Below are 26991 nucleotides of genomic sequence, written 5' to 3' on the forward strand. Positions count from 1 at the left end.
TCCAGCTAGTGCAATGAGGCTAATACAATGCAGAAAATATGGCTTTTCCATGGTTTTACCAGCCGTTTTTTTTCAGCAAATAACTATTCAACCCTAATATGTACCAGGAATGTTGGAGAGATAGAGATGAATTCCTCAGAAATTCTCAAAGTCCTCAAGGTTTTGGTGGAAAGAAATGAGAGTGTACATCTCTATGTTAAACAAGCCAGGGTGGTGCACGGTGGTGTAAATGACCATGTGCACCGTCAAAGCAGGGAATGACTGTCCTCTGCTATATGCTCAGCACCTAACACAGTATAGTAAAATAGGTGGTTTGAGAAGCAACTTTTTGAATCAGTGAATGAATGAATAATTGAATGTATAAATTCGTATTTCTTCCCAGATGCATCTGTGGGTTATTGAATTTTTTTCTTAATCTGACTTATTTTCATTGTTCTCAGGTCACTCAGCCATCATGGCTGTCTCTTTGCCACCCACCCTGGGACTCAGTTCTGCCCCAGATGAAATTCAGCACCCGCATATTAAATTTTCAGAATGGAAATTTAAGCTATTCAGGGTGAGATCTTTTGAAAAGGCACCTGCAGAAGCTCAAATAGAAAAGAAAGTTTCCTCTGAGGGGAAACCTTCTCTGGAGCAATCTCCAGCAGTCCTGGATGAGGCCGATGGTCAGAAGTCAGTCCTGAGTCAACCAGCATTAAAAGCTCACCCTACGTTTTTGAAGAAATCCCAGGATGATGGAAAAGCAAGAGACAAAGCAATCCACCAAGCCAACCTTCGACATCTCTGCCGTATCTGTGGGAATTCTTTTAAAACTGATGGGCACAATAGGAGCTATCCAGTCCATGGGCCGGTGGATGGTAAAACCCAAGTCCTTTTACGAAAGAAGGAAAAGAGAGCCACTTCCTGGCCAGACCTCATTGCCAAGGTTTTCCGGATCGATGTGAAAGCAGATGTTGACTCCATCCACCCCACCGAATTCTGCCACAGCTGCTGGAAGATCATGTACAGGAAGTTTAGCAGTGCCCCGTGTGAAACTAACTTCCCAAGGAATGCAACCATGGAGTGGCACCCACACACAGCATCCTGTGACATCTGCCACGCTGCCCGCCAGGGACTCAAGAGGAAGAGTCATCAGCCAAATGTGCAGCTCAGCAAAAAACTCAAAACCGTGGTTGACCGAGCGAGAAGAGCCCGTCGGCACAAAAAAAGAGCTAAGGCAAGGATCAGCCGCAAGGAAGTGGTGAAAAAGATCTCCAAGTGCAGTGACATTCATCTTAGTACCAAGCTTCTTGCGGTGGACTTCCCGGCACACTTTGTGAAATCTATCTCCTGCCAGATTTGTGAACACATCCTGGCTGACCCTGTGGAGACCAGCTGTAAGCACGTGTTTTGCAGGATTTGCATTCTCAGATGCCTCAAAGTCATGGGCAGCTATTGTCCCTGTTGCCAATATCCCTGCTTCCCTACTGACCTGGAGAGCCCAGTGAAGTCCTTTGTGAGCATCTTGAATTCCCTGATGGTGAGATGTCCAGCAAAAGAGTGCAATGAGGCGATCAGCTTGGAAAAATATAATCACCATGTCTCAAGCCACAAGGAGTCAAAAGAGACTTTTGTGCATATTAATAAAGGGGGTCGGCCCCGCCAGCATCTCCTGTCATTGACCCGAAGGGCCCAGAAGCATCGCCTGAGGGAGCTCAAGCTGCAAGTGAAGGCTTTTGCCGACAAAGAAGAAGGTGGAGATGTGAAGTCTGTGTGTCTGACCTTGTTCCTGTTGGCGCTGAGGGCGAGGAACGAACACAGACAAGCCGACGAGCTGGAGGCCATCATGCAGGGACGGGGCTCTGGCCTGCAGCCAGCTGTGTGCTTGGCCATCCGTGTCAACACCTTCCTCAGCTGCAGTCAGTACCACAAGATGTACAGGACTGTGAAAGCCATCACGGGGAGGCAGGTTTTTCAGCCTTTGCACGCCCTTCGCAATGCTGAGAAGGTCCTTCTGCCAGGCTACTACCCCTTTGAATGGCAGCCACCTCTGAAGAATGTGTCTTCCAACACTGACGTCGGCATTATTGACGGCCTGTCTGGACTGTCCTCCTCTGTGGACGATTACCCGGTGGACACCATTGCCAAGCGGTTCCGCTACGACTCGGCTTTGGTGTCTGCTTTGATGGACATGGAAGAAGACATCCTGGAAGGCATGAAGGCCCAGGACCTGGATGACTACCTGAATGGCCCCTTCACCGTCGTGGTGAAGGAGTCCTGTGATGGCATGGGAGATGTGAGTGAGAAGCACGGGAGCGGGCCAGCAGTTCCGGAAAAGGCGGTTCGCTTTTCGTTCACGGTCATGAAAATTACCGTAGCACACGGCTCAGAAAACGTGAAGATATTTGAGGAAGTCAAACCTAACTCTGAACTGTGCTGTAAGCCCTTATGCCTCATGCTGGCAGACGAGTCTGACCACGAGACGCTGACGGCCATCTTGAGCCCTCTCATTGCTGAGAGGGAGGCCATGAAGTCCAGCCACTTAGTGCTGGAGATGGGAGGAATCCTTCGGACTTTCAAGTTCATCTTCAGGGGCACTGGATACGATGAGAAGCTTGTCCGGGAAGTCGAAGGCCTCGAGGCTTCTGGCTCTGTCTACATTTGTACGCTTTGTGATGCCACCCGCCTGGAGGCCTCTCAAAATCTTGTCTTCCACTCCATAACCAGAAGCCACTCTGAGAACCTGGAGCGCTATGAGGTCTGGCGTTCCAACCCATACCACGAGTCTGTGGAAGAACTGCGGGATCGGGTGAAAGGAGTCTCATCGAAACCTTTCATTGAGACAGTCCCTTCCATCGATGCACTCCACTGTGACATTGGCAATGCGGCTGAGTTCTACAAGATTTTCCAGCTAGAGATAGGGGAGGTGTACAAGAATCCCAGTGCTTCCAAAGAGGAAAGGAAAAGGTGGCAGGCTACACTGGACAAGCATCTCCGGAAGAAGATGAACCTGAAACCAATCATGAGGATGAATGGCAACTTTGCCAGGAAGCTCATGACCAAAGAGACAGTTGAAGCAGTCTGTGAATTAATCCCCTCCGAGGAGAGGCACGAAGCTCTCAGGGAGCTGATGGACCTTTACCTGAAGATGAAACCCGTGTGGCGATCATCATGTCCTGCTAAAGAGTGCCCAGAATCCCTCTGCCAGTATAGTTTCAATTCACAGCGTTTTGCTGAGCTCCTCTCTACCAAGTTCAAGTATAGATATGAGGGCAAAATCACCAATTATTTTCACAAAACCCTGGCACACGTGCCTGAAATTATTGAGAGAGATGGCTCCATTGGGGCATGGGCAAGCGAGGGAAATGAGTCTGGCAACAAACTGTTCAGGCGCTTCCGAAAAATGAATGCCAGACAGTCCAAGTGCTATGAAATGGAAGATGTCTTGAAACATCACTGGTTGTATACGTCCAAATATCTGCAGAAGTTTATGAATGCTCACAATGCGTATAAGAACTCAGGGTTTACCTCAAACTCGCAGTCAGGCTTGGGGGACCCACTAGGCCTAGAGGACGCTCTGGAGACTCAAGATTCGATGGAATTTTAAGCAGAGCAGCCACTTCTGTGTTGGTTTTGCAAATAATTTTTCTTCTGCGTCGCACTGAGGCCTTCTCATAGCACCCTTCACTCCTGCGTGTGGGGCTTCACCACCCAAGCAGTGGTAGAGCCGAGAGGCCAGAGGTGTTGAATCCATGGCAGGAATGGATAACTGATGAGGTGATTGCTTGAGCCGTTTAGGGAGTTCAGAAAAGCAACAGGAGAAACCAGTTATTTGAAAGCTCAATGACTCAGAACAAGAGTAACTGCGGGGGACCGGAGATGAACAAAGATGTGCGTGTGTGACTGAGTGACGTGGAAAATCAAAGTTGAGGTTGTCAAAGAAATAGCTAGGGAAGCCAGGAAAGGAATTTGTCTGGGGGTTTCCATTCCCTACCCTCTCAATTTATTATACTTTGTATTGAGATATAAGTGTGTTTTTTAATACCATTTCTGTAGAATTCTTCATTTTATAAATTTCACAGATCTTGGCTTATTCCATGAGATTCAAAAATCTTTAAAAGCCTTTCAGATTTCTCTAATAATAACATCTTACCCCTGTGTGACATGATGACCTTTACCAAGTGCTCAGAGCATTTTCTCATTTGGTATATTTATGCAGAAATACCTTACATCCAGAAAAATTTTGGAAAACCAGCCCTCTTTGGGTTTCAGTGATATTGATATTGAATGACCGTAAGGGGTTTAGGAGGTCATTTGCTACCATGAATTTTTCAATAATAAAGTCAGAAGAATAAAACTGTTAGCTACAGTTAGTCATGAAATCTTCTGATAATACATTTTTCTTAGCTATCAGTAGCCAAGTATGATTTTTGTTTTTACTTTTAAATTTCAATTAATTTAGAGTCTCCAATGCTTTTCTATTTAATCTTGAAGCCACAGCGGCTTTTAAAACTTGGTTTTACTTACTGTATAAAAACAGATTTAATGTTTTACTGAAAAATTTCTGCCAGATTTTTTCCATGTGGAACCTGGGTCTATTTTACTAAATCCAGATTTCATGGAGTCTTTCCCTCTATAGTGTGTTACTCTTTCTATTAAGACCAGTTTACTTTTTCATTATTTATTTCTTTTTTTTAAGAGAGAGCATGATCGGTGAAGTTGCAGAGGGAGAGGGAGAGAGAGAAAGAGAGTCCCATGCAGTCTTTACACCCAGTGTGGAGCCTGACATGGGTTTGATCTCACCACTGTGAGATCATGACCTGAGACAAAATCAAGAGTTGGATTCTTAACTGATTGAGCCGCCCAGATGCCCTGAGATCAGTTTATTTTCAGTGTATTCAAATTTTCGAAGCAGGATACCTTTGTATTTTTCATATCTGCTCTGTTTAGATGAAGTCTGCTCATAGTACAGAGGAAGAGTTTACATTTGTAGAATGGTTTGGGGGGATTTTTGGCTATGTTTGAATATTTTCACCTTCATTTTGCCTCATTTTTCCTCACAACAACTCTGTGAGGGTGGACATTGTTATTCCTGCTTGATGGAGAGTTAAATGATCTACCCGGAGTTACAGTGGTAGTAAATATCTGATCTGGAATTTGAACTTAGGCATTTTGTTTCAAATTCCATGTTCTTTACACCACAAAAATTAACCACCATTTTTTTTCTTTTTATATGGCAGTATCATCAAATGTTGAGGATCCAAAACTAATCACTATAGTTTATAATTCTGGGGAACAGAGATGGGTGGGTTTTTTAAGTTATTATTGTGCTTTGGGCCCTTTGATAGAAGAAGGGAATGCTAAAGCTCTCAAAAGCCCCCCAAATCTCTGGTGGCTCCAGTTATTTGGAAACTATTGTCTTCATCCTTAGGACTTTGAGAATTGCCAATTACTGGCAATTTAGAGCAGGCATGGGATTTTATATGCTAGTGAGTCATAATGATATGTTAGTGTTAATTGGTTTTTTCTTTCTTTGATTTTATTGGCCATAATTGCCACTGTTCATACACAGTATACCAAAGAGCTGTGTAATTTAGTTGTCAAACATGTGTCAGTGACATTCTCGTAAATGACACGCATTGAGTGCTTTTGCAGGGTTTGAGCCCCGAATTTTTCATTAAATAATAGAGCAGTTTTTCCCTTGCTTTTTATACATAGCATATATATACATTGCAAAGATATTCGTAATTTAGTTGTCAAAAATATATACAGATTTTAATTGTTTTTTTTTTCTGGAAAATGTTGAGTTTTGTACTTTGTTAAACGAATGGGATTCTGAGCTACCCCTTCCCTTCATCCCATTTAATCCTTACAGTGTGTCTCTGCACTACTAAACAGTTAAATTTATGTAATCGTTCATTTCCTGAGGCATGCTGGTGTTGGTTATTTGTAGATTGTTTTCCCCCATTTCCACTCTGTTACTTGATTGGTGTCACTGTAAATACTTTCCAATATTAAATTCTCCTTTCTAGCATTGTGGGATCTATTTTGAATGCATGTGACTAACAGCATGATTTATAGCACAACCTTCCCAATCATCTCTTAATCAGATCACATTTTGATAAACCCCAGGAACATCTGGCCACAGGAATTTCAATATGTAGAAATGCTGCCGGTGGTTGTTTGAACCCTCATCGTTGAGACTGCAATATCCAAGACCTGCCTTTATACTGGAGTTTTATTTTTGACAATGCCCATTGTAAATGAAGTCACATACTCCAGGGAAATTCACCATGCTGAATGGAGTTTTTTTTTTCTTTCTTTTTTTTTTTTTGGAGTATAGACTGGGACTTCAGAAGTGAATGCGTTTTTTTCCAGTAAAACCTGATTCTACAAGTTTTCCTGCCAAACCATGGAAGCACACTGCAGGGACCAGTAATAATGGCTGATGAAAACTGATGAGTGGTTGGGGTGAGGTCAAAACGTGCTTTAGGATTAATAAACATGAGTTGAGTAGCAAGAACAGGAGAAAAATGTCTTTTCCTTCCAGGTGAGCTGGAATTTCGTTTTGCCTCAATTTGTTTTCACAAAATAGAGATGAAGATAAAAATTTTGTTGGCTGAGTATGTAGGTCTCGCGTTACATCAAACAGAATTCAAATTCCACAGACTTGGAGGCAGGATTTGTAAGCTCGTGGTGTTTGCGAGGAACAAATCGCCATTTGGATGCAAATGATTTTTCATTGCAGATGTGTATGTGTCTTCAGTTGCTGTACGGGAGATGGTCAATTCTTTTACTGTTAAGAGACTGTTAAGAGATTTTTAAAAAAATTTTTTTAGGGTTTTTTTTCTTAAATATTTTTATTTCTAGGAAAGATAGAGAGAGAGAGACAACGTGAGCAGGGGAGGGTCAGAGAGAGAGGGAGACACAGACTCTGAAACAAGTTCCAGGCTCCGAGCTGACAGTCAGCACAGAGCCCGACGCGAGGCTCGAACCCACGAACCGCGAGATCATGACCTAAGTGAAAGTCGGACGCTTAACCGACTAAGCCACCCAGGCGCCCCCCAAAATTTTTAGTGTTTTATTTACCTTTTGAGAGAGAGAGAGAGAGACAGACAGACAGACAGACAGACAGCATGAGCGGGGGAGGGGCAGAATTTGAAGCAGGCTCCAGGCTCTGAACTGTCAGCACAGAGCCTGACCTGGGGCTCGAACCCACGGACTGTGAGTTCATGACCCTACCTGCAGTCAGACACCCAACCAACTGAGACACCTGGGCGCCCTGAGATTTTAAGTAAGGTGGATATTTTTGTTCTATTTCATTTTTTCTTTTTAACTATAGAAATCTACATGAATATACCTCAGAAATAATTTTTGGTAAGATTTTTGTGTGGAATGGCACTTCACTTTATTTTCTTGACAAATAATCATAAAGTCTGCTTCATGGCTTCCAAGAGCTTTCTTTGTTGTGTTTTAAGGAAAGTTCAGGTGCCAGGATGCAATGGAATTTATTTGATGTAGCTTACCTATGTTTCTGTATCAAATGTTTTCAAATTAAACAAAGGATGTGTTGCAATACTTACTTTTATATTTTAATATTTTTATTCCTTATTAATATGAATATTGTTTTTGTGAACAACTTTATGTTTAAGTATTTGAAATAAAAGTTTAAAATTTGGAAATAGAGTGTATTGTGATTTATATTCAAATAATAATATTAAGTACAACCTTTGAAAAAATGAAGTCAACACTTTTTTTGAGGAAAATACGAAATAAATTTGGTGAACTTTAGAATAAACAGAATAGTGATAATGAGTATAATTTATTCTAAATATAGGCTGAGGCCATTTGTTTCTGTGTATTTGAAGTTAATAGTGAAAACACAGAATTTGAAAATTGGTGGTTTTTGACTCTTTTCGAGAATCAAATAAAAATATGGACCTATTTCTCAGAAAATTTGCATTTTCATACACTGAAAATTTTGGTAAGATGGTTGACTTGTCCAGAGCCACACAGATAATGGCGGGACTAAGCTAGATCCCAGGTTCTTTTGTTCACTCTTTTCCCAATGGTGATGTTGATTGTGATGAGGATGATGAAGATGATGATGACGGTTATAATAATAGTACTACAAACAACACAACATCTGCCGCTTAGCAAACAGGGTGGTAAGAAATGGCACATGGTCTTTTCACTGTATTCTTTCAGAGCAGATACTATTATCTCCATGTTGCACACCAGGTCATTGAAGTTTAGCTCAGGCAGTAAAGGGCAGACCTGCAGCTCCACAATTTCCCCTCCAGTTCTGTCCATTTTACCTTTACACTATTCGGTCATCTCCTCCTCATCTATGGATTTTCCAGCATCTTGGCACCGTCTTTGATAGGGACCTCCAAGCTCCCTTCTGCTCAGAACAGAGATTCAGCCTGGCTGCTTCTGTGCAACTGTGCCAGTTTTTAAAATATTTTTAAAAGTACATTTATTTATTTTAGAGACAGAGTGAGAATGAGTGTGTGTGGAGGAGAGAGAGAGAGACAGAGAGAGAGACAGACAGAGAGAGAACCCCAAGCAGGCTCCACAGTTCAGCACAGAGCCCAATGCAGGGCTTGATCTCACAAACAATGAATGAGATCATGACCTGAGCCTAAATCAAAGGTTGGGCAATTAACCAACTGATCCATCCAGGTGTCCTGTACTAGTTTTTAAAACATTGAAATGTGTTTGTACTTGTAGGCAAATAGCCTGTGTCCTCAAGACCCCAGTACCCTTCCAATTCTGACAGCCCTGCCTCATCCTCCAGGAACCCATCATTCAGCAAGTAACAGGTTAATACCAGCACACCAGGGAGCTTTAAGAACTGCTCCAGTGCCATTTTCTTAGACTGATTTTTTTAAAATTCTGCTATCCCTGCCTTGCTTTATTTTTCCAGTTTTATTGAAATATAATTGACAGGGGCATCTGCGTGGCTCAGTGGGTTAAGCGTCTGACTTCGGCTCAGGTCATGATGTCACGGTTCGTGGGTTTGAGCCCCATGTCGGGATCTGGGCTGACAGCTAGCTCTGAGCCTGGAGCCTGTTTTGGATTCTGTGCCTCCCTCTCTCTCTGACTCTCCCCTGCTGATGCTGTCTCTCTCTCTCTCTCTCTCTCAGAAATAAATAAAACATTAAAAAAATTTAAAAAAGAAATAAATATAATTGACAAACAAAATTGTGTATCAAGTGTACAACATAATAATTTGATATACATTATAAAATATTTACCATAATCAAACTAATTAATGCCTCTATCATTTCACATCATTACCTTTTATTTTGGTGTGGTATGGGTACTTAAGATCTACTCTCCTAAATTTCAAGCGTACAATACAGTATCATTAACTGTAGTCACCATGCTGTTCATCAGATCCTCAGAACTAACTCATCATATAACTAAAAGTTTGTACCTTTTGACCATGTATTTGAATATTACTCCCACATTTGAGAAGGAAGCATCTCATTACCCTTTAAGGCCCAGCTAAGTTCTGTATTGTTCCTGATAACCTTTCTAACTACTTCAGTCTATATTTTAAAGAAATATGTATAGAACACCTTATAAGGACATGCAGCATGTGCCTGGCACTGGAGACACAGTGATGAACAACACAATTTCTGCTCACAAAGTGCTAGGTGGAAGTAGACATTAAAACAACAGTGAGCCTAATAAATTCATCACCATGCACTCTAGTAGAACGTTAGGAAGAAAAAGTACTAAGTGCAGTCTGAGTATAGTAGGACAATGGAATTTAAACTAGGGTATCAGAGAAAGCATCTAGGAAGAAGGAATCTTTAAAGAGATATGGGTAGAATGAGTGAGGTGAGGACACGTATGGGGGGTTAGACCAGGAGCAGACTTCACCTGTGGGAAGACTCTGAGGTGGAGAGCAATTGGTGGAGTCTAGGAACAGAAGAAAGGTCTTTCTGACAGGAACAGATTGAGTGAAGGTGAGGAAGGGGTTGTGAGTGTTTGGAGAATCAGGTAGAGCCTTTTTATGCAGGACATGGAGGGCTGGGTCAAGACTTTGAACACTATTCGCTGCCAATGGAAACTTTTGAAGAGTTTTGGACAGACAATGGATGCCATCCAAGCCAAGCCAGGAGTGAGACATGAGCGAAATGTTTTCAGAAGGTATATGTGTGAGGGGATTTGTCCAAGATTAAGAAGAGCCACACATATATATTTAAATGATGGAGTAACAATTTCAAACACTTTTTTATGTCAATTATACATGGCCTGCTAGTTCACATGTCTCGCTACCTCAGACAACTGTGTCCAACCCTAGGCAGAGGATATGAAGGAGGTTCTGCAGTAGCATCACCTTCTCATGAAGTTAGCACTTCTTCCCATGACAGTTTTCCTTCTTTCTCATGGAAAGTCCCATTTCCTCCTTGGCTTCTGTATGATTGTTTTTCCTCTCTTGATGGTGACAATGTATCTCTGCCTTCACAAAATACACACTGAGTTACTTGTAGGCCAAGTGTGTGTAGTTTTTAAAGTTTATTTATTTATTTTTTTTTGAGAGCACAAGGAGGGGAGGGGCAGAGAGAGAGGGAGAGAGAGAATCCCAAGTGGGCTCTGCACTGAACTCCCCCTATGTGGGGCTTGAACCCATGAACCATGAGATCGTGACCTGAGCCAAAGTCAGATGCTTAACTGACTGAGCCACCCAGGTGCCCCTTAAGTTTGAAGCTTCTAATCAAGGCTTGGTCTTTGTGGCAACCAGCCCCCCATCCTGAAGCCATCCAGGGCTGTCAAGCATGACCTCATTAGAACAAAAGACTCTTCTGGCACCCTTGTCACTCAAGAAATGACAAGTTTTAGGAGCTCTATGCCAGAACCAAGACAAAGACTAAATATCTTTCTATGACGCCACATTCATATTTTTTAATGGTTCAAAATGGATGGTTTGTTCATCTTTCATATATACACCCAAACCCCTCTTCTTTTGAGTTGTCACTACACATTTTGGATGGCACTTCAAGCAGTCTTTTCCACATTTTACAGTTGTCTTGGACACAGCACCTCTTAAGCTAAGGTCAATATAACAAAGGAGACTTAGAGATAATTTAGTCCAATTTTTAAATTTTACCACCATATTCCAGGTTAAAAAAAGAAAACTGTTATTGGGGATACCTTGCACTACACAATTTCAAATTTGTCACCAACAGCTTCAAGTATACGATTTCACTTTCTGTAACTCTCCTGCCCTGCCTCTTGCCCCATTCTACAGTAGGACAATAATTTCCCTAAAGATGGGGCTCTGGGGCTCTTCTTTTGTTCTTTTTCAGGTCCCATAATATTTATTGTGGACCTTGGATTTTATTTTCTTTTTTGTTTCTTAATTTGAGAGAGAAAGTGCATTTGGGTGGGGAGGGGGAGAGAGAGAGAGAGAGAGAGAGAATCCCAAGTTGGTTGCACGCTGAGCGTGGAGCACAATGTGAGGCTCTATCCCACAATGCTGGGATCATGACCTGAGCCAAAATCAAGAGTCAAACGCTCAACCAACTGAACCACCCAGGGACTGCCAAGGACCTTAGATTTTCAATAAATGCTTCCTAGTGCATTCCCTGAAGAGGCCTACTCATAGGGGAATCAAGCCAGAGATTCAAGGGGTCTTTAAGGATCTTCAAGAGATCCTCTACATACTCACCAGCCTTTAAAAAAAAATGTTTGTTTATTTTTGAGAGGGGGGAGGGGCAGTGAGAGAGGGGGACAGAGGATCTGAAGCCAACTCTTCTGGCAGCACCAGCCTCATATGGGGCTCAAACTCATGAACCCTGAGATCATGACTTGAGCTCAAGTCAGATGCTCAACCTACTGAGCTACCAAGGGGCCCCCTACTCAACAGCCTTTTAGTTTTTAAATTATTATTAAATTATTATTATTTGATGTTTATTATAATTTTTTTATTTTTGAGAGAAAGAGAGCACAGGCGGGGTAGGGGCAGAGAGATGGAGACACAGAATCTAAAGTAGGCTCTAGGCTCAAAGCTGTCAGCACAGAGCCCGATGCAGGGCTTGAACCCATGGACTGTGAGCTGAAGCCGGACACTTAACTGACTGAGCCACTCAGGTGCTTCATTGTCAGCCTTTTATAGGGGGCATTATTGATAACTTTTCCTTCCTATTCTAAAAATTATAATTTAAATGAATATACATTTACTGGACTGATATCTAGAGACAGAGTGATGTTTTAGTTCTCTTAGTAATAAATATGCTGCATTAGATGTTTCTTGACAGAACCAGGTTTGGGAAAATGTGACATCATTTATGGTAAATTCCAAGTCAAAAGGCAATATTCTACGCTAGACTGGAATTTGGTGGCATATAAATCATTTGGAATTCTTGTCACTGTGGGTTAGAATGACTTCCTCTTCCATCTAAGTTTACCATGAAATGCCCAAGAGTGGTACAGAAATAGACAAATCCTAGGTGGGCTCACAGAGAGACCCATGGCCATGCTGAGAGATAAAAGGCAGAATGATCTCCTCCTTATCATGTGAGCCCATCATGGACCCATGAAGCAGGTGAGAGAGAGCTAGATCTAATGATGTTTGGTACTTAAGGCTGGGATATGACTCAGGAATCATCATTAAGCTGATAACTTCAGGCCCTGTGGGAGTGTGGATATTGTAGCAGAAGCCAATGAGAAGGGATGACGACCCTTAAGAACCAAAGGCTTCACCTCTGCTCACTCCCACTTCTGGAAACCCAGTATTATGTCTCTCCCTGGAACTTGGATAAAAAGTTAGGTAAAGAGGTAAGACCCTAAATGTATAGAAATTAAATTTCCAACACACGTAAAAAAGGATGCATAATACAATGTGAGTTATAGAAAAAAACAGATGGTTTTGTTTATTGTACTTCTGAGAATATAAGTATAGATTTGTAAGTGCTATGGCCATCAAGGGGCTGATGGGGTTCCGAGCAGTCTTTCTGAGGCAGCACGTATCTGAACTGAGATGTAGAGTGGATAGGAATGGGCCAGATAGCCGAGGATGTTAGCAGGAGTGATAAAGCACCAGAGGGAAGGTATGCCCAGTGGAAGGGATCGGTTGCTGAAAAGCTCTGAGTACTAAGAAAGCTAGTTTTCACTGGAAATATTATCAGTTTAGCATTTTTGGAGATTGAACACAAAATGCAAAAGGAGTGGTGAAACAGGAGGGGGAGGGGACAGGGAAAATGGTATGAATGAAACTGTACGTGACTTTATTTTACTGATGAAAACCTCAGGGAGCCAGCCCCTGCTTTAGGGTCACGTCACTCCATACTCCCTTTGTTTACTATGTTTTAACCAGGCTGACATTTCAGTTCCTCAAACGTGATAAGCTTCATCTCACCCCCGGGCCTTCAGACTAACTATTCCTTTTCCTTATGCACCCTTCCTTCTAACACATTAAGCCCCTTAACATGGTCACCTTGGAAAGCCAAATACTTATTTATTGAAATTATTCTGTGTCAGCAGTTTCCAGACTTATCTTTAGAACCTATTTGTGAGCCACATCAGAAAGCCCATTTGTACTCAAACTTTTTATTTTTATTTTAGCTTAAAGTGAGAGTTATATCCTACTAAGGCTGTGGATGACATTTGTCTGTTTCCAGAAACCAACTCCATCTCTAATGGTGGAAGAGAGACAGTTGTTAAGTATCTTCAAAGGAATGAACCATAGGACCTGAAGGTGATTGAAATGTGAATTCTAGAACTCTTTTAAGCAAAGGCAGTATATCATTGGAATAAATGAATACTCTTCTAATGTGGCCCATTTGAATGTTTGCGTGTGCTTATCAGAACAGAAACCTCATTATCTTTAATGTCAGCTGAAAAATTTACTTAGGACTTAAAAAGACCTATTTCTACTCAAATATATGGTCGTGAAACCAAAGTACTTACTTTTGTAACACATAATCATATAACACACACACACACTCACACACACACACACACACACTAAAAGTTGCTATGCTTGTGGCACTCTGAGTTTAACTATAGAAAACCCAGTGAATTCAGAATCACTTAGGTTATCATATCTTAATTTCATTGACTACAAAATAAATATGGTAATAATTCTTCAGCTACTAAGTCACTATAGACAAGTTAAGCTAAGGGAATGCCTCTTGAGGAAATAACCCTTTTGAACTCTGTAAAGGATATTTCAGTTCTAACGTATGCCACTTCCTGTGAGCAGGAAAAAAAAAAAAAGAAATCAAAGTAGAGTGATCCTGAGAAAATTAAATAGAATATTTTTGTCCCTAATTGGGTAACTATGCATAGTAATAATCAGAAGAAATCAATATAAACAGAAGACATTTTAATGTTTTATTAGTTTTACATAGATGACAAAAACAACAAAAAAATCAAAGCAATGGCATAGCAAATGGTTCAAAAGGAATATTCATTAGGCAACATTACTGAAACAAACTGAACATGATTTACTTCATCCAAGTTAGTTTTAGTATCTAAGACATGGAACTGGTAGCAGATGAACTTGTGTTCCAGGGATTTATCTCCTGTATGGTCATGTGTCCCCTAAATCTGGCAATAGAACTTCACACACTGTAGACTTTCAATGAATACTGATAAGTAGGAAGCTATGGCTTAAACTCTTAAAGTAAGATGCTTTTCCAGAAAAATACTCCAAAAGGAAAAACATTTATTTCTAAGGTCGTCTAATTATTAGTTGATGTCTTAAAGCCTCAAAACAGTCTTTTTAACTCTCTTTCTAGAAAGTATCTAATTGAACCATAGCAAGCTCATTGATTTTACAGTTTTCATTGGCATCCAACTCCACATGTCAACTAGACACGTACACACACACACACATTTATTTTTCCCCATTTAAAATCTTCTACCTATTAACTTTAGGACATTCTTTAAACTTCTTGTATTTGGGGGAAATAATACTACTGTTCTTTATGAGATTTAACTGGTGGCTCTTTCCTAGCGTGCACCGACTTATTCCCTTTTCGTAGACTGCTAAGTAGCTGTGGACTTCAGTTTTCACTAAATCTCTCAAAGAATTGGTTCAAGCAATTGATATTGGTCCATCATCTGTGCACCAGATGCGGGGAGGGGGACATCCTCTGAAGAAAATTCATGTAGGTAACTTGATAAAATATAGCAAACTTGATGTGGAGTCCTCTGAAGAAAGCTCATGCAGATTACTTGATAAAATACAACAAACTTGATGTAGAGTCCTTTTCTCTTCCTTCATGTCAACAGGGATTGTCTATCTTACAGCTTAAATAAGCTATATGGAACTTTTCCTGTTCATAGGCATAATCAAGAGATCAGTTTAGAGTTAGAGATGTATAAAGACCACTAGCATGGGATACAGGTGATCTTGGTTTAAATTTTTGGCCAACTACCAAATTGTTATATTGTGCAAAATAATTCATTCAATGCCTTTGGATGTTAGTTTCTTTACTAGTTTAATTTTGTCTTAACTACTCTATAGCTTATTTATTGCCAAAAATTATATAAAGGATATAAACATATCTTGATTACTATTACTGCTTCTGTATTGAAGATTCCTTGAGTGAAAAAATTCAGGTCAGAAATTCTCATAACTTTGATTAAAAATTTTTCAAGTATTTAGTATTGTATTATGAGCACTTTTCCCTGGCACTTAATTCATAAGACTAAAAGAAAACACAGGCATTTTCAATGATATAATTTTCATCATTGTGATGCTTCTTTAAAGTGGGCTTAAAAATTTGATGCACTTGAACCTGAAAGGCTTTTGTGAAACTAATCAAACAACCTCCTTAGAAAAGATTTCTTGGCAGGAGTAAAAATTTTTCCAGAACCTTTTTTGTGGAGGGATTTCAGTGGAGGCTTTTTTAAGGGTAGGACTCTTTTAGGGGTTTGTAGTGCTCTTGCTATCTTCACATGCTCATTGCAGTAATATTTGTTGCTTCCTTCTGACAGATGGATGAGTGTGCGTTCTGCCAGATCCATGCACTGGGCATGGACCCAGTGTCCATCTCCATGAGAGCAGTAGATCATGGCAGGTTTGTTGAGCTCAGTTGAGTAAAATGGTACCCAAGTGTTGATATCCACATCACAAGTAGCACAGCATGTAATCCAGTAGCCTGTCTCAGACTCATCCTCTTCATCGTCTTCGTTATAGGTGTCAAATTCATCATCACCATCAAAACTATTTGCTTCTGCACTGAAACAAAATTCTTCTGAGTCTTCAAAGGGAGTGGAGTCCCCTGGGTCTTCTGTCGATGTCTGACTATTTGTGAGTGTTTTCTGATCTTCATTCACATCATCTTCAGCACATTTCAGCATATAAAAGTAGAATGCTTCTGAAGCAGCCTGTTTATTGTCTCCTGGTATGCCAAGGAAAACATTTCCATTTCCCATGTTGCTCCCAAACCAGATCTTGCTGTGCTTAATATCTGGGGTCCAATCTGGGGTCTCCATCTCACGAATTTCTATCTTGTTGTCCACAAAAGAGACAATGTTGCAGACCATTCTCTTTTGATTTTCAAGCTGATAGCCACCAACAATTACAAATTCATCACTGTTTGTTTGAGTCAGGATTGCACTGGAGACAGAGATTCCTCCTGGCAAGACTGTGCAATTCACAGCTGGGCTACCCAGTGGAAGATCAACCTTAATGCTGTATAGGTTGGCAGGGCGGATGTTATTGGCAAGTGAATGTCCTCCTAAAATATAAATGGTGTCATTTCTGGCAATGGATACATGAAAAGATAACCCATCCTGAAGTTCTGGAAGAATGTATGATGTAGAGCACCCAAATTCAAAATCCACCAAGAAAACATGGGGCAGACAGTCAGCTACACTATTCCATTTTTCTGTGGTTCTTTGGGCAGAAGTAATGTATGACCGTCCTCCAAAGAGAACACCCATACTTTTACCTCGACTGTACACCACATCAATGGAATGACCATATCTGGCTTCGGGAACATCTCCTACCAAATCTTTCTCCATGCAGCGAAAAGTAACTTTTTTGTTGTTCTTGCCAACAACAGACATGATATAAATCTTATCTGAAAGCTCATTGTTTGGTGTTTTCCCTCCATGGATGATGTATTGATGCTTTTCAGACTCTAAGCTGCCTCTGAAGATGCAAGTGGCTGGGTAACGAAGAGGAGGAAGGTAGCAGGAATCCTTAGAGAAAACTGCAGGCTTCAGTTTGAGATGGTTATGCTTTACATCAAAATGGAAAACTCCGGTGGGACACGATCTCTTGGGCCAGCCTTTTTGGCCAAAGAAGAAAACTTGCCCATCAAAATTCATCAGTGAGAAGCCTGGTTGTATTAAGGCTATGTTATTACTGACTGTTATCATCTGAAGTGACATATTTTCTGATCGTGGGTGGATCTTTTATCTGAAAGAATTACACACAAAAAATTACCATATGTCTTCATATAAATCACTATGTTTGGATCACCTCACATGTAAAAAGCTTGTTTAAAAAAAGTTCTTCCACAAGCCTGTGGAGGGACTGAATGAGCAAAATCCAGGCAGCTAGGTAAGCAAAGAGACACAGAACCTTCTTCCTTCCTAATAGGATCCAAGCAGTCCGGACATGTTTTCTACTTGGACCACCCTCCCTTAGATTTCTGGGAATTGTAGTCCTTTTTCCTCCCTGGCCGATTCACCGCTTGTCGGACTAAAGAACTACATTTCCCAGCAATCCGTTCTCTATGGGATGTGTGGCCACGACAGTTTTTATTGCTCCAGGAGAAGCGACTCCGGGGACGCCTCTGAATAAAGACGCCCAAAGTGCGAAGTGACTAGAAGGGAGCCAAGGCGGAAAGCTAGGGAATGGGAGGTGAGCGTGGCTAGCGCAGACCCAACATCCGGGTTACCGGAAAGCTGCAGCACTATGAGGGGCGTCAGGCCGACTGCTGCCCGGTATCGCCGGTGCGTCTCCGGGGCCTCTTAAACAGGTGACCCCGTAGGAAGCACAGCTGCTTCTGGTCCTAGCGGGGTTGCCTGGAAACCGCAGCCTGGAGGGACGCCCCGGCCGAGGCGTCCTTGCCGACTCCCGCCTGGATGCTTTCGGGGACTAGGCTCAGTTGCACCCCTGAACGTCCTTAGGTTGCTGGGTCCGAGTCGGGGGGTGAAAGGGACACCGAGGTCACCAAAGCTGTGACTGTTTTACGGAAGCCAAAGACCAGTCTTTCAATAACTGGAGCGCGGGGGAGAAATTACCTGATAACGATTTCCTAGTGGAAACACTGTAATTAGATTTTAGTGAGGGCCTTGTCAAAAAAGCCCCTTGTTTTTCCTCAATCACTCTTGCAGTCTTGCTTTTAGGGTTCTTTCAAGGAAGCAGAGAACGTTCCCAAATACCGCTCTCCCTCCGTTCTCTCTACGCCCTCCCTCTAGGAAATTACAGTTAGTGACTGTTATTTCAGATCGCTCTTTCCTGCTCAAGACATTTGACATAATTCTTTAGTAACGCTGTAGTAAGCAGGTACTAAGCAAAGAGGTGTCAGAATTATTCAGGATTTAATATTAGTATTATAATATTTTTAAAAAGGTATTTATTAGACGAAGTCAAATGGATACATTTTGACTTTATTATTATTATCACTTACCTTAGGGAGATGCCAGGAGCCTTAATAAGAAATATATTCTGTTTGCAGAATAAGGTCCTAGGAACGAAAGGCTAAAGGAGACAAAAGGGTACAGATTTCTGACCGTTCAGAGTAAATTATTATTATGCTTCAAGAACAGTATGAAACAGTGACTCTGAATATGGCTCTCAGAGTATGGACTCTGAAGGCTGCTGGCTGTAATCAAATCCTGTCTCTGTCACATACCAACTATATGAACTTGGGCAAGTAATTTAACATCACTCTGTCTCAGTTTCATCATCTGTAAAATGAGATAATTTACCTACCTCCTTAGTTGATATAAGTTATGATTAGTAAATTACTACGTGTAAAGCACTTACAATAAGGCTTTGCAAACTGTGATAGTTATAATTATGCTTGAACTTATTTAAAATAGGGTCATTAGAACACAATTACCTGCCAGTCATGGCGGATGAAACTCAATAATGTTGGGAATGGTTAGAAGGGATTGAGGATCTGGGATCTGGTCAGTGGGTATAGATTGATGAATTTTTTAGACTAATGAGAATTGGATAAGCATCTACAATGGAGGTGCTGGTGGTGACTTCAACTTAAATAACAGGAAATAATTCATTGATTCTTCTGTTACCCTTTCTCTAACATCTCCTTAAAAATGCAGACTTTGGGGGTGCCTGGGTGGCTCAGCCAGTTAAGTGTCTGACTTCAGCTCAGGTCATGATCTCACGGTTAGTGGGTTCGAGCCCTGTGTGGGCCCCTGTGCTGACAGCTCAAAGCCTGGAGCCTGCTTTGGATTCTGTCTTCCTCTCTCTCTGCTCCTCCTCTGCTCACACTCTGTCTCTCTGTCTCTCAAAAATAAATAAATGTTAAAAATTAAAAAAAAAAAAAAAAAGCAGACTTTGCAGTCTGAGTCCAGATCTGGGCCCTGAAATTTAGTTGCTATGTAACTATCTTGGTCAAGTTAGTTTTTCTCTGTTCTTTCTTTTCTGTAAAATGGGAATAGTATTAGTACAGATTCATTGGGTTGTTTTGAAGGATAAATGGGATAACACATGTAAATCACATAGCACAGTGGCTGGCACATAATAAGCATTTAATAAATGTTAGTTGATACCATAGTTTTAATTTTGCCTGCAAAGATTCCTTGGTCAGTCTAATGAGATTTTGGTTAGGCTTTTTGCCTTAAAACACTTCTGTAGATCAGATGTAATTAAGCGCTAAATGTTCTCTTCTACTTAGTTTTAGTTTACTTGAGAGAGTCCTCAAGGTGTGATATTTTAAGAATCACATCTTGCAGATTATTAAACCAAGTGAGGACGTGGTGAATGAGAAGGGTTATTACTAAAGTCATGGAAGCAAGCCCGCCTCTTCTTCATGATAGTTTGAAGGTTCAGCAACTTGGCCTGCTTATGAAATAACATGGGTGTCGTCTTTATTTGTGGCCCATCCAAGTATGCATGAGAGAAGGCCTCTGTGCAACTAAGAACATGTTCTCCATAGGAATTAAGAGGAAATATTGTTGGGGTGCCTGAGTGTCTCAGTTGGTTAGGCGTCCAACTTCGGCTCGGGTCATGATCTCAAAGTTTGTGGGTTCGAGCCCTGCATTGGGCTCTGTGCTGACAGCTAGCTCAGAGCTTGGAGCCTGCTTCAGATTCTGTATCACCCTCTCTCTCTGACCCTCCTCTGCTCATGCTGTCTCTCTCTCTCTCAGAAATAAATAAAAAAAAACATAAAAAATTAAAAAAAAAAAGGAAATATTGTTGATCCTCAATTCAGTAAATGAAACCCGTAAGTGACTACACTCAGCATGATATGTGCTTGTCAGACAGCTGTCCACTTCTGGGGGTGGGGGGAGCATTGAAGCACTGAAGCCAAAGCCTATTTGTTTTAAATATCTCTGAAGACCGTTACTGGGATAGAAAGCAAGCTATACAGGGGTCATGGAGTCCAGATCCCAAGGGGTGAACATAGACCAAGAACACTGACTTTTAAACAGCAACCTTTTTTTAGAAAAATAAGTTCTCGTTGTGGCCTGTTGGCTTCATTTAAAGGTTGTCACAGGGAATTTGGCTTCTCATAAGTGAAAACATGATTACTGTAGATGAAACAGACACATTTTCTTGGGCAAGACACAGGGAATACCCATTTCTTACAGCTTAATTTGGGTCCTTAACGACTTCTGACCCGTTCTCCCTTTGATGCCCTGTTCTTGGTACACCTCAATTTCAGGCCCCTAAGAACAGGGAGGTTTATTACTGTTAAGGTGAATTACCTCCTCTTGTAACGCAGTTCAAGTATCTGTCTATTTAATTTTTAGATTACCCATTTAAAGCCATGACCAGATAACGTACATATTTAAAGAATAAACAGGAACATTGACAGGGTTTTCACGTTAATTTGCCATATTTTTTTTAGTTTTTGAAATTTGCTTTATTAACTTAAATATATCTTCACTGGAGTGCACTGTTGTCCCTCTTCCATAGCTTTAACATGACTATATGAGTCACATTTTGTTTTTTTAAGAGTTTTTAAAAGGTGATAGTAGAACTAAAATAATCTGCTTTCTTTAAATAAGCTAGATGAAAAGAATGGCAGGTTTTGAAAAAGGGGATACTGTTCTTCAACTGAAAGAAGTTTCAAAGTCCACACATTAAAGATTCTTTTTAACAGACAGAAATAGAGGACCAATAAATTTATACAATTTCCCCCAACCCCATGCTAACATTGCTCAGCAGGGAGGTTTTCATTTATTCACTGTGAAGCTAGGGCACGGGTGAGACTCAAAAGAGGACTAATGGTATGAGGTCTGGGTTTGTAGTTTCCTGTGTCTGAACTGACTCTTTTTTTTTCCTTCCAGAGAAAGGGACTGTACTGGGAGGCATTGAATCCTACTGATCAGTGCTGCCCGTGTTTTCCTGATTGCTCCAAGAGAGTAGGGAAGCTCATGTAACGGAGGTCATTGCGGGCATGAATTAACACTATCTTGCACAGCTAATCAGGTCTGAGGCATACACTAATTTGCTTTTTTTTTTTTGCTGCCACTGAAGCCACAATTAGGTCTTTTTTTTTTTCTGACACTTATGCCAGATAAGCACTTATGTACTCAGATGAACACATGGGCTCTGATGCCACAGGAATTAAATCCTTGCAGCAGCCTGACAGCAGAAAGCCCCATGGTTTCCTAATTTTACAGCATCCCTTCCCCATCTGGACACCCAGTCCATCTGTAACTCACCCGCTGCTAAAGTGGAGCATCATCTTTCCCTTCAAGTTGACAGACGTAGGTGCCTGTCTTTCAGCTTTGGTAGAAATGAAGATATCGGACCTACCTGAAGGCCAGAGAGGCTGCTCACCCCTCTCTGAATCTTTGCTGCTAAACCAGGTATTATATGTCAGCCCTTGGGGAAGATTCACTGACTGCCCACTCTGACCGTGGCAAGAAGGCGGCTCCCAGTAGAGGATGTGTGTGTGCCTACAGATGTTCCAGCGCACTGATCTAACAGGAGTAACTGACTGTGACCTTTTTTCTTTTCTTTAGATGGTTGAGGGAGATATCCACCAGGGTATATGCTCAAGGTTTAACTATTTCCTTACTGGTGAACAATGGAAACACAATCCACTATTTGTAAAGAAGAAAACAAAACGTGGCTGAAACCTGATTTATATTTTTATTAAAAACGTTTTAGAAAAATATAGAAGAAAATGAATATAATTGCTATGATTTAAATAATACTGTTAAGAGTCAAATGATAAATTATTATTTCTTACAGCAGAGACCACTAACACCAATGTCAGTCAATTGGATCTTGAACTGCTCTTCAGTAGTCTCATGTTCTTTAATGCAAAGCTCAGAAGTCATTCTAATTATTGGAGGCCTATTACCAGCTTCATATCATACATCAGGAGCTGCTGTATAATATGGCATAGCCAAATGATTAAGCAAATGGACTTTCAAGTCAAACGGACCTGGTTTTCTTTACCAGCTCTGCCGTTTTCCACTGGAGTCATCTTAATTTCTAAGCCTCTGTTTTCTCTGCTCTGAAATGGGAATAATAGAAATAGTCACCCCAAAAGATTGTTGCAAAAAGATTAAAGCAGTTAATGTCTTTATTTTATTTTTTTAATTTAAAAAATTTTAAATGTTTATTATTTTGAGAGAGGGAGAAAGGCAGAGCACAAGCAGGGGAGGGGTAAAGAGATACAGAACTCAAAGCAGGTCCCAGGCTCTGAGCTGTCAGCACAGAGCCTGATGTGGGGCTTCAACTCATGAACCAGGAGATCATGAGCTGAGCCAAAGTTGGATACATAACTGACTGAGCCACCCAGGTGCCCCTCAGATAATATCTTTAAAGTGCTCAATGCCCAGTAGCAATGAATGAGAGTTCCTGTTGCTGCATGTCCTCACCAGCATTTGGTGTTGTCAGTGTTCTGGATTCTGGTCATTCTAATAGCTGTGTAGTGGTATTTCATTGTTGTTTTAATTTGTATTTCCCTGATCACATATGATGTGCAGCATCTCTTCAGGGTTTTTTGTTTTGTTTTGTTTTGTTTTTGTTATCTGTATATCTTTGTTAGCTCATTTTTTAAAAAATTTTTATTTATTTCTAGGAGAGAGAGAGAGAGACAGCGTGAGCAGGGGAGGGTCAGAGAGAGAGGGCGTCACAGACTGAAACAGGCTCCAGGCTCTGAGCTGGCAGTCAGCACAGAGCCCGACACGGGGCTCGAACCCACGAACCGCGAGATCATGACCTAAGCGAAACTCCGATGATTAACCAACTAAGCCACCCAGGCGCCCCGACCTAAAAAAAATTTCATTTATTATGATTGAAATATTATTGCATGGTTACAGAGCTATAAAGTTGACTCAGGAACTCTACTGCCTCTATTGGATTCACAGCTTTATCAGGCGCCTCGAAAAAATTTTCAGTGAAAAGTCAGTCACCATTCATAGTGCACTGATGTAGTGGATTACATTTATGAAGATAGGAGATCAGTTTTGAAAGTGGTTGAAATACATGTATTGCACATTTTTTCTTGATAAATGTATTAGCCTAGAGTTAACGTACTTGTTGGAGTTTTATTGGGGGGGTGAAGGTAGGGTATTTACTTGTGATTACCCATAACAAAAATTTTCTACAAAGCGAATAATCAAAAGTGGTAGTGAAAATGTAGTCTTTCTGATTTCCAAAACAAGGGATTTCCTGAAATTTATCTTATAGAATCCTTCAGATTCCATATCCACTGGTAATCTGCTTTTTAAAAACAGACTATAGGGAGTGAGTGGGGAGAGGAAGTTTGAATGCTTAACTGTTTGTATTTTTCCTTGCTTAGTGGGATTAATAACTGTGTAATTGAAAACGGTCTAATACTCAGTTGACCTGCCTCAGTGAGTCAATGCAGACATTTCTGGATTGACTTAAACAGCTTGAAGGAAGAGTATATTTTGGGGACATAAAATTGATTTTATACAATCTGCTGATGAACAGCAAGACTTAATGAATGATAGCCTCAAGAAACCTCATTACAGTAGCTTGGATGAATGAGCAGGAAAGGGAAGCAAATTTTTCAACAGGAAAGTTTCTGCTTAAACATGTAATTTTATAGATTAGTGTTACTCCCATTCCCCCAGAGCTTTCTGCAGGGGAGAAACAGTCAACATGCATGAGTTCCAACATTCTTGGTAAACCTTCAGTGATCATTTTCTTTCCTTAAATCTTTTTCTACCTTAATTGCCTTAGCCTTCTCTTGCTCCCCTTCCTGTCTTTTAAACTTTTAACTTTGAAATAATTAAGGATCACAGAATAGATTCACATGAGGTTGCAAAAAAAATGTGTAGGGAGGGAGGTTTTACACACCCTTGTTCCAGCCTTTTGCAGTGTTAACATCTTGTGTATCTATAGTACAAGATAGAAGTGAGGAAATTGACACTGGTACAATCCATAGAACATATTCAGATTTCACCAGTTACATACACAAAATTTGTGTGTGTGGTTCAGCCACATCACAGGTGTAGCCTTGTAGAACTGCTACCGCAGTCAAGATACTCAGCTCTACCACCACTACAAGGCTAATGTCACCCCACTTGCATCCACGACGCAAAATCGGTGTTCTCACAATTTTTCTGATGATTTGTCTCACCCATTCTGATGAGTGTGTAGTGATCTCATTGTAGTTTGAATTTACATTTCTTTAATGGCTAATGATATTAAATATTGTTTCATTCGATTATTTGTAATTTATATATCCTCCTTGGTGAAATGTCTGTGCACATATTTAGGTTTTTTTTTATTGGATTTTTCTTTAATGTTGGGTTTTGAGAGTTCTTTATATGTTCTATGTGCTAGTCGTATGTTGGATGGATAGTTTATAAATATTTTCTCCCAGCCTCTAATTTTTCTTTTCATCTTCTTAACAGGATCTTTCACAGAGCAAAGTTTGGAATTTTGATGAGGTTTAATTTATTATGTTTCCTTTTTTTTTAATTTCAAGTTTTTATTTAAATTCTGGTTAGTTAACATAGATCATAAAATTGGTTAGTTAACATATATCATAAAATTGGTTTCAGGTGTAGAATTTAGTGATTTATCACTTATATATAAAACCCAGTGCTCAACACAAATGCCCTCCTTAATAAGTATCACCCATTTAGCCCATACTCCACCCCCCCCTTTCACCATCATCCCTCAGTTTGTTTTCTATGGTTAAGAATCTCTTATGGTTTGATTCTCTCTTTTATCTCCCCCTTCTCCTATGTTCATCTGTTTTGTTTCTTAAATTCCACATATGAATGTAAAATCATACGATATTTGTATTTCCCTGACAGATTTATTTTGCTTAGCATAATATACTCTAACTGCATCCATGTCATTGCAGATGGCAAGATTTCATTCTTTTTGATGTCTGAGTAATATTCCAGTGTGTGTGTGTGTGTGTGTGTGTGTGTGTGTGTGTATCTTTCTTATCCATTCCTTAGTTCATGGACATTTGAGCCCTATCTATAATTTGACTATTGTTGATGCTGCTGCTATAAACATCAGGGTGCATGTGCCCCCTTTGAATCCATATTTTTCTATTCTTTGGGTAAATACCTAGTAGTGCAATTACTAGGTTGTAGAGTATATCACCTTTTCTTCTTAGAGACATGCTTTTGGTGTCAGTTCTAAGAACTCTTTGCCTAGTCCTATGTCCTAAAGATTGTCTATATATTTTTTCCTGCTTCTTTTTATAAAATCCAGTTTTGCCTTGATATGTTTTTATTGTCCTTACTCCTATTACAGCTTTCATTAAAAAATACTTTCACTCCATTCCACATTGTTCTAATTTAAAAATTATCACCAAGAAAGAAAGAAATAAAAAAATAAAAATCACCATACATACAGGCCATCAGAGTCATTTTTGTTACAAAAATGGAGTCTTGTATAGAATGCATAGATTTTACTCCTCTTTAGGAACGGAACTAGATCTGTTTCTGTTAAGGCATCTCTTGCGGTATCTGTGTTCATGGTGAGCATGTACTTAGCTCACACGTTTTATTAGATGCAATTTTTAATATGGGTGTCTCTTTTTTCTCTCTTCCTCACAGTGAGGTTTTGTCAAGGAAAAAAAAAATACAGCCGAGACATGCCTATTACTAAGACCTTTGCATCGATAACAGTACAACTTCTCTCTTTTGAAGCTCTGTAGTCAACAGTAATCCCCAAGCTTCACTCCTCCCTCCAAGTGCTGCCTTTAAAGTTCAGTGCACAAGTGTGCCTTGGGAAGCCTGTATAAACACATGTAGATGCTTCTGCCATCAACATGTTGGTGATAATGAAGAATTCTGTGCCTTTAAGTGTTAGAAAAGGCTCAATGGAAGAAGCTTATAACTTGAAGTGCAGTGTATTCTTTGATGCCAGAATTGTATGTGTTTATCTCATTCGGATAAAACGCAGCAGAGGAGTTACTGTGTACACACACATATACGTATGCTTTGCCTTTGCCTCAAGTGTTTTGTATATTGTTAAGGTATAGAATGTAGTCGAGGGCATGGATATGACCATCCTGATGAGCTTGCTGCCTTTTCCTTAATTTCCTGCTGACTTCATGTATACCTTGAAATTCATAGTCATAAGCATGTTGTCATTACTTTTTTTGATTTGGGAACCACACTACTTTTCCTCATCAATAGTCCTTACTTGACAAAATCCCTACTTAAAATTTCTTTGCCAGATTTATTCATTTATTCTCTATCATTGGACTATGATGACCTTCAGGTTTCTCTCAACCCTGAGAATCTGTGACAATTTCAATCATTGGATTTCTTTCTCTCTTTAATATGATTTGAAAGACATAAAAAAATATTGGAGGATGCAAAATACCTGTAGGTCAGTCAAGGAAGAAAAAAAGCAGTTCCTAACGGGTC

General features: G+C 40.4%; 3 protein-coding genes across 7 annotated transcripts in view; 2 read left to right on the forward strand and 1 right to left on the reverse strand.

Annotated features, from left to right (window-relative positions):
* Positions 1 to 454: 454 nt before the first annotated feature.
* On the forward strand, positions 455 to 3586 carry RAG1 (recombination activating 1). The gene has a single exon (XM_077777511.1). The coding sequence runs from the start codon at positions 455 to 457 to the stop codon at positions 3584 to 3586; it is 3132 nt and encodes a 1043-aa protein (XP_077633637.1).
* Positions 3587 to 15762: 12176 nt separating this feature from the next.
* On the reverse strand, positions 15763 to 17346 carry RAG2 (recombination activating 2). The gene has a single exon (XM_077777512.1). It carries the CDS (start codon positions 17344 to 17346, stop codon positions 15763 to 15765), a length of 1584 nt encoding a protein of 527 aa, XP_077633638.1.
* Positions 17347 to 17687: 341 nt separating this feature from the next.
* IFTAP (intraflagellar transport associated protein) overlaps positions 17688 to 26991 on the forward strand; it is a 62807-nt gene continuing 53503 nt past the window's right edge. For 2 of the 5 annotated variants that reach the window (XM_077777495.1, XM_077777500.1), the window contains exon 1: positions 17688 to 17821. Coding sequence is in view for 1 of the 5 variants with exons in the window: in XM_077777500.1 (XP_077633626.1) it covers positions 17815 to 17821 (7 nt within the window). In the remaining 4 variants the exon portion in view is untranslated. Of the gene's footprint in view, positions 17822 to 18400; positions 18470 to 18768; positions 18836 to 21952; positions 21973 to 26991 lie in introns of those variants that run through there. The other 3 variants (XM_077777496.1, XM_077777498.1, XM_077777499.1) reach the window with 3 other exon arrangements.

The sequence above is a fragment of the Crocuta crocuta genome, unplaced genomic scaffold, assembly GCF_008692635.1.
Source record: "Crocuta crocuta isolate KB4526 unplaced genomic scaffold, BGI_CrCroc_1.0 scaffold384, whole genome shotgun sequence".
Taxonomy (NCBI): Eukaryota; Metazoa; Chordata; class Mammalia; order Carnivora; family Hyaenidae; genus Crocuta; species Crocuta crocuta.